General features: G+C 45.2%; 1 protein-coding gene across 2 annotated transcripts in view; it reads right to left on the reverse strand.

The window, feature by feature from the left end:
* The window catches only part of RAD18 (RAD18 E3 ubiquitin protein ligase), a 92,192-nt gene that overhangs the window by 39,097 nt on the left and 40,879 nt on the right, over positions 1–12,216 (reverse strand). For both annotated transcript variants that reach the window (XM_004702264.2, XM_045289977.1), the window contains 2 exons: positions 10,740–10,816; positions 8,918–8,978 (listed from right to left, as the gene is read on the reverse strand). In XM_004702264.2, coding sequence (XP_004702321.2) covers positions 8,918–8,978; positions 10,740–10,816 — 138 coding nt within the window. The remainder of the gene's footprint in view (positions 1–8,917; positions 8,979–10,739; positions 10,817–12,216) is intronic.

Consider the following 12,216-nt stretch of genomic DNA (forward strand, 5'->3'; position numbering starts at 1 on the left):
GCAAACCAACAGCTGCTCCAGAGAAGAAAAGCGAGGCTTCCTGCTCCTGGAAGGAGTTACAGTCTTGTCCTTCTACAGGACTGGAAAGCCCAGTCTTTCTCTTACAGAGCTGCGCTGGTTTCAAACTGCTGACGAAGTGGGTCGAAGCCCAAGGAGTAATCACTACCCCACCAGGGGGCTCGTGTCCCACTACAGGCCTGATTATAAGGCTAGAATGAGTATAGTTGGTCACCTTGGTACAGGACGGACTTTCTAGGCTGTGATAATGAATTTGAATGGTATTATAAATGCAGTAGGAAGCAACTCAAGAGTGTTGAACAGGAGTTTAAATCTTGGAACCATTTACATGTCAATAGCCTATAGCTATGTCATCGTCTGGGAGGGGCACTTTGGACAAGGAAAGCGCAGCAGCAAGGTGTGGATAGCTTTCTAACAACTTTTAAATTTTTTCACATAAATGCTGCTCTGCTGACACGCTCTCTGTGGTTTGTGGTCAATTTTAATATGTCATTAACCCAATTAACTCAGTTTTTCAATCCATTTGTCTGGGTTTATGGGAAATACTTGATAATAGTTTTGTTTTTGCATAATGTTTAAATGTTATAGCTCTACTGGATTCCTTGTTTACTGATTGTTTTCACAAATATTCTGCCAATATTAGTAGAGTATTTTGAAAAAGTTTAAAGAAAGAGTCTGGAAACTCATAGGGGCAGTCCCACTGTCCTTTGACAAGGTCACTCCAGGTCAGAAATGACCGGACAGTAGCGAGGTTGAGTTTTGCTTGACGGGCTATATCACAATAGCTTTTATTGCTGGGAGAACTGGGTAGTTTTTTATTTTTGGCTTTTTTCCCCCTGAAAAGGTAGCAGCAGGCCAAATAAGTTTGGAAACCTACGATGTAGAGCTGTCTTTCTAGAGTGAGTTACTGCATCTGAGCCACTATACAACTTTGAGCTTTCTAGCCGATAACAAGAGAAAACAACCCCTCTCCATAGCTATCCAAGTTCAACTGACTCTCAACTATGGAAGAAGTCAGGTACCCACATCTGCCCATTTACTTGGATAGTCTTCATCTATAAATGTGTCTGTTCTCCCGACTCACCTCTGAACACATTATAAAATCCTAATAGCGAGCAAAATAAAATCTGCAGTACGTTCGTTTCACAGCTCTGTAGAGGTTCTGGACTTGACTGGTTTTGAAAGAGAATTGCTCCCAGATGCAGAGTTAACTAGTCTTTGAAAGAAATCATCTAGTTTATCGCTTCCTCACCAGGAGTCCCACTTGTTTATATGTATGGTACATATATGAAAACTCCTCATGAAATTAAAGTACTAAGTTGCTGAGTTTGCTGTAAATTTTAAAGATGAGTCTGGTTAAAAATATCTGCAGAAGGAATACAGGCTTGCCATCGAGATTTAGAAAGAAGTGAGATACTCACTTAGGATATTAACTAGATGGAGTCTCCTCCCTCCCTCCCTCCTCCACCCTACCCCACCCCGCCCCCAAGTCCTGTTTCATGCTTTGCAGCTGAGGGGCACTATCCTGTACTTCTTCAGCTCCTCAATAGCAACAGGTTGACCCTGCCAGCACCACCAGTGTGCAGTTTCTGGTAGACCAAGGGACAGACAGCTCAGTGGGATTTGCGTCATTCCGGGAGACAGATCCAGGCTTTTAGCAAAGCAGACATCTTAGTAATAAGATGACTCCACTGTGCATACATGGGCTGTAAATGTAAGAATCACTCCAGAAATTTGCTAAAGCAATCTCATGAATAATAAAGAGGCACTTACCGAATTTATCGTGTGAAATAATAAAATCCCAGATGTGAAAGAGTTTTGTTTTACTTTCTTTGTTAAACCTAATTACCGCATAAAGCTAGGCTAGAAACCTAGTGGTACAAGAAGTCCAGTAATCCCTGATCAGAAAGTGGCATACGTCAAGATGATCATGAATGAAAATTGTGCTCACCCATCTTTAGGCGCTCTGCCACTTGGCAAGGAGGATGCTGAATTCCATGTCTCAGTGCTGCTGGTGGTCTGCCCTGAAATTACCCCCAGCCCACCCCAACACACAAACACCCCACCATCCCCAGATCATTCCAACGTGCCCTGGGGGCAGCGTGAATCACATGCTGGGCCGCTCACTACACGGTGGAAACCACCGTGGAAACCAGTAGCTGGCTCGTGGGAGAAACATGCAGCTTTCTGCCCTGTAAGGGTTTACAGCTTCAGGACCTACAGGGGCAGTTCTCCCCTCTCCTGCAGGGTCACTAACTCCATAGTGAGTTAGGCTTTAGAGGAGAATGGTTGCAGTGTCCTCCAGGGGGCAGGATCGCCACAAAGGGACACTGTGCTACATTCTCAAAGCACTCAGGCCGCCAACTCAGGTCTCTGAGACTCTTTCAGGGGTACACAAAGTACAAGCTATTTCCATAATACTGAAAAGCTATTGACTTTTTATTGCGTTTATTCTATGCTGACCTGTGTCTTTTAATAATCTCTGTGTTAAAGTGGTAAGTATGAACACAGCACTTCTACTGCATACGGACTACAATGGATACTTGAGAACACATCCGTGTGATCGACTGTGAGCTCAAACTGGCTGTTTATCATGAGACCCCATTTTTACGTGAAAGAATCCAGGCAAACTATGGCTCCTCTCATTCAATTGTTTGGCACAGTTTTCTCAGACGTGGATGGGGTGAGTCTCTCACTTCAAGGAAAACAAGTGACAGCATTCACTGCCAACGAAAGGGGCTCCCCTGTAAAGGGTGTTGAAGAAACTCTCCCGGCTGATTTAAATCTACATCCTGATTGTGGCAGTTACATAACTTAACATGCACTTTTGTTTAAAAAACAAGGTAAATATTCAGACGTCAATCAAGTGGTCAATCAAATGGACCACTTACCGTCAATGAATCTTATGTGAGTCAGACGCCTCCTGCTGAGCACCCTTCCACTGTCACTCTCGGTCTCCTGCCCCAGCAGGCTGCCTTGGCTGGAATGGACTGATGGCCCACAGCACAAGCGTTCTTTACACCACATAGTACTAGTTCTTTGTTAGAGCCTGGTGGCTAGGTCGGGAATTCAAAACCACCAGCCGCTCCAAAGGAGGGACTGGGCGTTTGTTCCGCGCCGATAGAGTCTCAGGCTCAGGAACTCGCAGGGCAGTTCCACCCGCCCCGTGGCGCTGCTGCCAGTCTGAGTCACTATCGACTAGATGGCAGTGAGTTCATTTGAGGAGCACTTTGCCAAATTACGTTTTACAAATATGTTCTCCCAATACAGTTTGTTTTTTTCATTTTCATAACAGGACCTACTAAGGAGCAAAAGGCTACCATTTTAATGAAATCCAATTTATCATGCCAGGATTTCCTATAGTTAGTTATTAAATGTTGTAAGTGGTGTTCTCTTGCATTTCTACTTCCAATTATTTGGTGCACATATACAGACACATTGACTTCTGAATATTTACCTTGTTTTCTGCGACTAAGCTAAGCTCACTTCAAGAAGCTTTCTGAAAGTGCCTTAGGGTGTTCCATTAGACGTCGTATCATGGGAATAGTTTCATTTCTTCACTTTGAATCTCTCTATTCTTCCTCTGTCCTTCATGATCACACTGCCTGGGGTACAGACTGGCTACCGCGCTAAGTCAAGTGGCAAGAACGCACACCTTCATCTTGCTTTCAGGCAGGGAACCGTCACCATTTCACCATTAAATGTGATACTGGGTGGAAGTTTTTCTGAGATACACTCTATCAGATTGAAGAAACCCTAGTGAGTTTTTGGTTTTCTTTTTACCTGAAAATCAAAGATTTAGTGTAATTCTGTAAAAGGTGCAATTTGATTAAAGAGTTAATATTTCAGTCACTTTTCCAGCTAGTCTTGGTAACTTTGGTGGATTAGAATAAGATTATTTTTAGTTTTCCTCTATGACATTTTCTTTTTATCATTAATGGGTATTCACTTTTGTCAAATGCTTTCTCTGCATCTATTCAGATGATCCTTAGAGTTTTCTTTTTCTGTGTGTCAATGCGATGAATTACACTGACTTTAAAACATGAAATCAACCTGAACTTCCTAAAATAAATATCGCTGGATTAAATGTAATATCTTTTTATGACATCCCAGTGGCAAACTGCGGGAGACAGACATGGCAGTCCCCTTCCACAAAGATCTCCTAGGAGACAGTCCAGCTCTGGAGTTGGGTTCTATTTTGTTCTAGAGCAAATCAAGTTGCTTAGAGCCACTAAAGGCTTTCAGGGCCCACGCTAACATTTTATTAGAGTAGATTAGAGCCCTCAGTCCAGAGCAGAGGTCCCAGAGTCCAAATCTTGGTCCCAACCTCTCACTAAGACTGATTCTGACATTTTACGAGTTGTACGCACGTGAACACGGCTAACTAGTCAAAACCCTACCCAGACCCTTCCACGGATCTGCAAAGACCTCCTCCTCTGTGGGTTCCCTTCTCTCCTCTATGTCCCGTACATTCCAGATCCCTGGCTCGGCCATCCAGGACTCAGTGAACCCAACAGGCGAGGGGGGGCACGAGCAGCCTGCATGGGGGTGTGACAACTACTCTGCCCGTCCCACTCAGGTGCCACAGTTCGGGGCTGCTTCCCAAGATCTGAAAGCCATTGTTTTCTGCATCCCATTGGGCTTTCCAGCTTAAAGGGAATTTTGTCTCTGTTACTCCATCTACGATAAGAGTAAAACTAGTCATTACGAATTTTTTTGAAACCAAAGTACGCCACTATGTTAACATGTATTAGATGTATTGCTATTAGTTTTAAATGTCTCTCTCTCTATATATATATATATATACATATATATATACATATATACACATATATATACATATATACGTGTGTATATATATATACATATATACATATATATACACACACACACACACACACATACATTTCCTAGCTTTGTTTTCTTCTGTGAACCCATGGGTTATTCTGAGATGGCATTGTTTTGTCTCTAACTATTTGGTGGTTTTCCCAAGGCTTTCCTGTTCCTGCCTTTTAAATTCTACTGTGGCCCGAAAACATACTCTGTTTGCTGGGTGGGCCCTCACGGAGGGCCCCTGCGGAACCAGTGCTGCTCCAGGCGCTCGGCGCGCTGTCCTGCAAAGCCCTGGACTCCCAGTTCAAACCGCCCCCCCACCCCCCCAGATGCCGAGTCTACCAGGCTCTCCCTGGAAACCTCCCCAAGAGAGTAAGCTGATCTTATTCTCTAGCTCCTTCCATTTTCCCCATCTCTTGGGGATTCCTGTCCCTTGTTGCCTGATGTTCCAGTGCCTTGGAAGCGACTGCTTCATGTTTTATCTGTTTATTTCTAGTAGGAGGATACGTCCCTCTTACTTCATCACAGCTAGAAATATCAATCCTCCAAGCTGTAATATGTAATATAATACACACCAATAAACGCAACCCACATTAACAAAAGCTCTTTTGTACTTGATAGTTTTTTAGCATGCAAAGAGCCGTGGAGAACTGAGAACCTCTACAGTCAATACAGGAGTTGTCCATGACTTACCTGTAGGCTCTGCCTCTAGTAGCATCCTCTTCCTGGTAGTCTGATCTAAGAAACACTACCTGTCATCTAATACCTGCAGCATGTCTTTTGAGTCGGGTAGACTCATTCATGCCGGATTCTCTTTCCCATTGGATATCCAACAGAAACCAGAGGTGAATGCAGACAGGAGGGCAGAGGGTGATTTCCTCTTCGCATCCCCAGTTGTTCCCCACTCAGCTTCCACATCAGTAGATGACACCATGATCACCCTCCCCACTTGCTTAAAACAAACATGGAGGAGTAGTTAATCTGTCAGTTCATCAGCAAACACTGCTGATTTGATCATACTCCACTGTGACCACTGGAGACTAGGCCAAATGGACACAATCGCCTCAGTCGGGTCTTTCCTCACGTGTCAGGCCACTTCTGAAAGATGCCTTCCTGGGGGCAGGCGGTCACTCCTCTTCACACTCACCACCCCCTCTGACGGGTGCACACGCCAACTCTTCTTCACACTTACCACTCTGACTAGCACACATTCTGACTGCTGCTGTCCCCTTTGTCAGTGATGGGCAAGAGGAGATGGGGAATGACCACCTAGGAGGTGGCAACTCAGCTAGTAGGGTGGCAGGGGATAGAGAGGTGTGTAGAATACATCTAGGAGAATTACAGGAAATAGAGATTTTAAAAAAAACTTGACGAACTGAACATGCATTTGCCCGTTTAAAAAAACAAGTTACACGTGAAAGCTCAAGATGCAGACTGGTCAGGTACTGACTGGCCCTATGCCAATAGCTAGGAGTCCGGGGGACATAGTGGTTATACATTGGGCCACTAACCACAAGGTCAGCAGTTCAAAACCACCAGTTGCTCCTCAGGAGAAAGATCGGGCTTTCTACTCCTATAAGGAGTTTCAGTGTCCGAAGCCCACAGAGTGGCTACGGGATGGAGTTAGCTCGACGGCAGTGAGCATGCCTGTAGCCAGAGGACAGGAGAAGAACACAGCCGAGTCTCGAGGGACAAGTCTGCCCGAGCTGGAATTGCATACCGAGACCGTGATCACCATCAACTGTGAAAGTCCTATATGATCCCGAAAATTATTTCATCATTCATCTTTCCTCTAAGAGTTTCCTCTAAGGCGGTGGCGGAGGGGGGGGGGGGGCATTTATTCTACTCAAATAAGGAAAGACAACGGGGAGGTTTGGACCCTTGGTGAAATTAGGGGGCACAGGCGGGAAGAGAGCGGCGTCTGAGGAAGACGAAATCCCAGGATGCCAACTAGAGTTGAGGCCCAAGGAGCAGCCCAGGCCATTGAAGCAGAACAGCAGAGGCTAGGAGTGGTTGTGGGCAAGATGCTCTAAGAAAACAATGAAGTGTTTAGATGTTTAAAGGGTGATTCACACTTTCCGTGGGAGCTTGGAAGTAAATTGGTGCTAGCTATGCAGTAAAGCAAGGAAGCGAAAGAGAATGATTCACTCTAGGAGAAGCAGACTGGTGCTGGGGAGGACAGCGGCTGAAGAGCTAGGCTGCTCACTGCAAGGTGGGCAGTACGAACCCACAGCCACTTTGCAGGAGAAAATGCAGACAAGATGCGTCCCAGTAGACTTACACTGCCAGAAACAATATGGGCCAAGTCTGCTCTATCTGACGCAGCAGCTGGGAGTAGGAATCAGCTCAATAGCAGAGGGTTTGGGTGTTGGGTGTGTTTGCTTTTGAATGTATATTGTGAGCCATGCAGCTAAATGTTGGCCTGACTGAAATGTATGGTACAGCAATATTTAGAGGGTAGGGGGTGGCATAGGCGGTGGGGTCAGGGTACATTGTAGAAAGCTGCAACTTCAGTTAGCCTACTAGAAAGTGAGTGCTGAGAATGCACATCTGAAAATCTTGAAGATGTGTTACAAAGAGAACAACCTTCTTTTCATAACCACGACGGTAAACAGCAAAGGAAACAAAAGGCAGGAGTGGCACCTCCCGGGCAGGCAAGCCAGTAGAGGCAGGTTGCTGGGGGACTGGGCAAGTGGGTTCTGGTTTCCATCATCAACCTTATAGAGCCGCGTGCTTGGAAAACAAATGATTTGCACATCAATTGTTAGATAAAATATACTTAAAAGAAGAGGAGACAGCTATTTCCAAGCTGAGGCTACATCAGAAGGTACAGCTACACAGACGGCTGAGCATTCGACCTTCATGAAGCTACAACAAGGTTTACAAAAATAAATGAGTAAGAAAGCATTCTCCAAGGCTTGTTTTAGGTCTGAGCTAATTCATTTAACAGGACCCAGTTATTAAAGATAAACTTTTTAGAGATTTGTAAATGGTAAGCAATAGATATTTGCGTACTTTCTTGTGTGAGTCTAACCCACATTTTCTTAGTGACCTAATTGTTAGGCATGATAGACAGCCGTTTGGTGATTCAAATTACATCTTCGTGTGCAAATTTTGTGGAGTCCTTATTTTTATAGGTTTTATTTGGAAAACTTCAGAGGTCATGCTCTCCTCTATCTCCACTCTGAGGGAAAACCGCTTTGCTTTTCAAAGGTTGCTCACAGAAGCTCACACGGTGCTCGTCTTCCTAACAAGACAACAACATCGGCTTTTGCTGTGCAGTCCGCCGTCCCGCACACCGGGGCCCCTTCCTGCTCCGGCAAAGCACGGCCAGCACACCCTCATGGAGTGCCGCTGGGCTCGCTGCTCCCTGCTCCTCGGCCAGACCCCTTCGAAACCTGCCCCTTCTACACCCACGGACTGGAAACAGGAACCACAAGTCTCTTAGAAACGGACCGGGCTGGAGATACTCAGCAGACATTTATTAACTATCTGTTTGTCAGGCACTGAAATGTAAGTGGAAAACCAACCAAGCAAATAAGGAGTAACCACTAATCAGTTAAGAAAACAGGCACATGTTAGGCCCAGGCAGGATTTAGATGAGGGGACAAAGTGCAGGGAAAAATAGAAGCCAAAGATAATGGAGTTTTTCCATGAACTTTTTGAAGTATATACAAGACTGTTTAAGAAAGGGGCGTTGGTAACAATGGATACAATGAAAGAGCGCTTTCTGACATGAATGGGCACGTTCCAAAAGTGCTGCCGTCCTTCCAGAAGCCTCCTCAGGGAGGTGTGAGGACAGCATGCAGAGCGGGTCTCCAGGCAAACACCTCTGTTCTCACAGAGCTGCCCCGAGAGCAGCAGCTCAATGTTTGCACAGTGTCCTGTCAGTAGCCTGTTAGTCAGAAATCACAAAGCAGGTACACGGAGTTACAGAAAGTAATGGGAACAAGAAAAGTCTGCCCCCAGTATTACGATAAAACTTAACTTCCAAAAATGATTGGAAATGAAAAACCTAGTGGCCCACAATTCTTGCTGTAAATAAAGAACACACTTCACAACTTACGATACGTGCGATGGATTTCATCTATTTCCTTTTCGGTTTGATCCTTTGTAAAAACCATGACCTAAAATCATACAGAACAGTCTTAATACAAAAACATGAAAGACAAAAAAAAAGACAAAACACACGAGTACTACCAACATTCAGGTCTAAAATGTGATATTTAACAAAGAATAAGTAATCTCTTGTTTTACATAGCTCTAGTAAAACTATTTCTAGTGCATTTCTCTTAATTTTCTCTAGTAAAACTATATCTAGTGTAATTCTCTTAATAAGACAATTCCTTTTTGTCTGCTATCTTTCATTTCCTAGCTAACTTCTCCAAGTTCATATTAGAAAATAAATACATAGCGGAAAATGCAATACTAATACAAGTGTACAGAGCTCTGGTTGCACTGCCTGCTAAGCATCCAAATGCTAACTACAAGGTCAGCAGTTCAAACCCACTAGCCACTCTGCAGGAGAAAGACAGGCTACATGCTTCCATAAAGACTTACAGCCTCAGAAACCTTAGATAAGATCACTGTGAGTCAGAACCAATTTGATGATAGTGGGTTATAGGTTAGTGCATCCGTATTTTATTTTTTCATCTTTATCTTAGAAGATTCGAAGTCCACTCACATGATTTATTACAAATCTCATCTTGCAGACGGCACAGGTAATGAAGACAAAGAGACACCCTCCCCTCCCCACTTTTCCCCCACTGGTTAGAAGGAGCCCTGGTGGTGTAGTGGTTGCCCACTGGCCTGAATCCAAAAGGTCACCGGTTCAAAACCACCGCAAGTTATAGGCTCAGAAACTCAAAGGAACAGTTCAAAACTGTTCTACACAGTCGCTACGAGCCAGCATCGACTGAATGGCAGTGGGTTTTATCTGGTTATAAACTTACTTCCCCACGGTCCCTGGCTTTCCTTATGAATTTTAGTGATGGTCTAGGGTGGTGGTTCTCAACCTTCCTCATGCTGCAACCCTTTAATGCAGTTCCTCGGTTGTGGTGACCCCTCAAACCATGACATTATTTTTGTTGCTACTTCGTCACTGTCATTTTGCTATTGTTATGAATCAGGCGACCCCTGTGAAAGGGTCTTTCGAGCCCCCGCTGGTCTAGGTGGGAAAACAACCCAACCTATTCAGGCAAGCCAAAAACACTTCCCCTAGTGTCTGGCTCACAGCAGCCCGGTGTACAACAGAACAAACCCCACCCCGCCCTGCACCTCCCTCACAATTCCTATGGCATGAGCCCGTTGCTGCAGCCACTGGGTCAACAGTGTCACGGTGAGGAATTGAGCGACCGTGCTCTTCCTCGGGACTCTTGCTCAAGTTTCGGATGATCAAGCTGGAGGAAGGCCATAGGGAAGAGTTCCAGATCTCTGATTGTCTCAGTACACTGAACAGACTACTCGGTCCTCACATATTCTCCCCAGTCCTCCTACCGAACTCCTCCCGAGGGAGACTCTTGGAATTACAGAAATGCCAGAGCTAAAATGGGATTTTAGAGTGAGCATATATTTCGACCCTCATTGTGCTTTCAGATGCCTACAGGGGAGAAAGAACGAGTTGGTATCGAAGCTCCCTGTTGCACAGGCGAAGGCTTTCTTCATAGAACTCTACTTACATCCACATCTGTACTAGAACACTGGCAAACACAGACTGAGCTTTAAGTCAGAAGGGGCTACAAGTATGTCGCAATGTACTACATCAAAACGTCTTCCAGCGTATTGCCCACCAAACAGCTCTCATAATGGTTTGCTTTCATACTAGAACACGAAGCTTTATTTTTCCCTCCCTTTCTGCCAAGACAATGAAACAGATCCCATCAACATACGTTTTCGTTGAGTTTACTAGCTTCAAGACGCATCCTAGTCTTCTCCACGTTCTCAATTTCTTTAACTATTTCAGCAGCTGTTTAAAAAAAAAAAGAAAGATATATTCATTATTTTGCTCATGGTACAAAGGCTGTCTACGTTAACACAGGACAGTGACCGGCAAGGGAGAGCTCTGCGTGGTTTCTATAAATCGACAACTATTTCAAGACAAAGACTTACGCATAAGGACATAAAGCCAAAACACCGAACCCTTGTAAACACACCACAGTTTACATATAATCAAAAGAACAAATTCAAAGCATTTTGTGTCTCCTTTGCGCACACAGGTATAAACCGCAGTCCCAACAGGATGCTAATGAAAATCATTAATGAAAATCAATTCATTCGTGAGTCCATCTCCTGGAGGAGGTCTAGGTGTATTCAATCCCCAGGTACGAAATGCAGTACACCGTGCGCACAACACCAACCCTTGTCTGCAAGCAGAGTACTAAGCAGACCCCTCAGGAAGATCTGTAATGTACCCCTCATCATGCATACACGGCTCTACATGCAAACGGCACACGCTAAAAATGCCATCTCTCTGCCTCCACGGTTGGCATTATAAAAACTAAAACTCGGTAAAAGTGAAGAGAACATTTCGGCACAGACACATTCTGTGGAGGGTTGTCAGGGCTGGGAAGGAATGAAAAATTAAATCCCTCACCAGAGGGTCGAGCTGGTCAAGGGCCAGGCCACCCCCGACCCAGGGAGAGCTCGACTCGGCCAAAAGGAGGCACGTGTGGCCACATCCACGGCCACACCAGAGCCCAAACAAGGATCTTCACGCGGAGACATTTAAGCTAAACACGGGCGGGATGGTGACTGGGCCCCCCACGCAAATACATGCACGCGGGACAGAGGACGCTTTTCTATATGATGGGGCTTCCAAAAGTCTCTGGGAAGATTCGGTTATCTTTTCATTCTATTTTTCGATGAACTTCTCAATGCCCTCAAAAATGCCTTCATTTGTGCTGTGCATATACCCATGAGTGTAGTACAGCATCACTCACCGCCATCAAATCAGTCCAACTCAGAGACAAGCGACAGGAGAGGGTAGAACTGCCCCTGTAACTCTTTACCGAAGTAGGAAACTCCATCTTCTGCCACGGATCAGCCCAAAGTGTAAACCACTACACCTGCAGTACAGCAGCAGATGGGAGGAAACTATGAAACCTTCTTAGCCATGGCAGCAGTGAGATTTTATGTCAATGGCACTTGGGTAGGGGTGGAGTCCAATCTGTCGATCCCATACAGCTTGGTGGTACCTCCTAGGGGGTGGTGACCTTTTTAAAGAGAGACTCTGAGGGCCTCGCTCTGTCTCTCTGCCCCTTTGCTTTCCTGCTTGTTGGGGCTCTGTGCCTGCCTCCAGGGGCACTGTCATGTGGGCAGCCTGACCCTGAGTGCTCTTGGGCCCTGCCACGTTTCCACCAACTTTGG

This window comes from Echinops telfairi, unplaced genomic scaffold, assembly GCF_000313985.2.
Source record: "Echinops telfairi isolate 266 unplaced genomic scaffold, ASM31398v2 ScPeMD7_31;HRSCAF=116, whole genome shotgun sequence".
Lineage (NCBI taxonomy): Eukaryota > Metazoa > Chordata > Mammalia > Afrosoricida > Tenrecidae > Echinops > Echinops telfairi.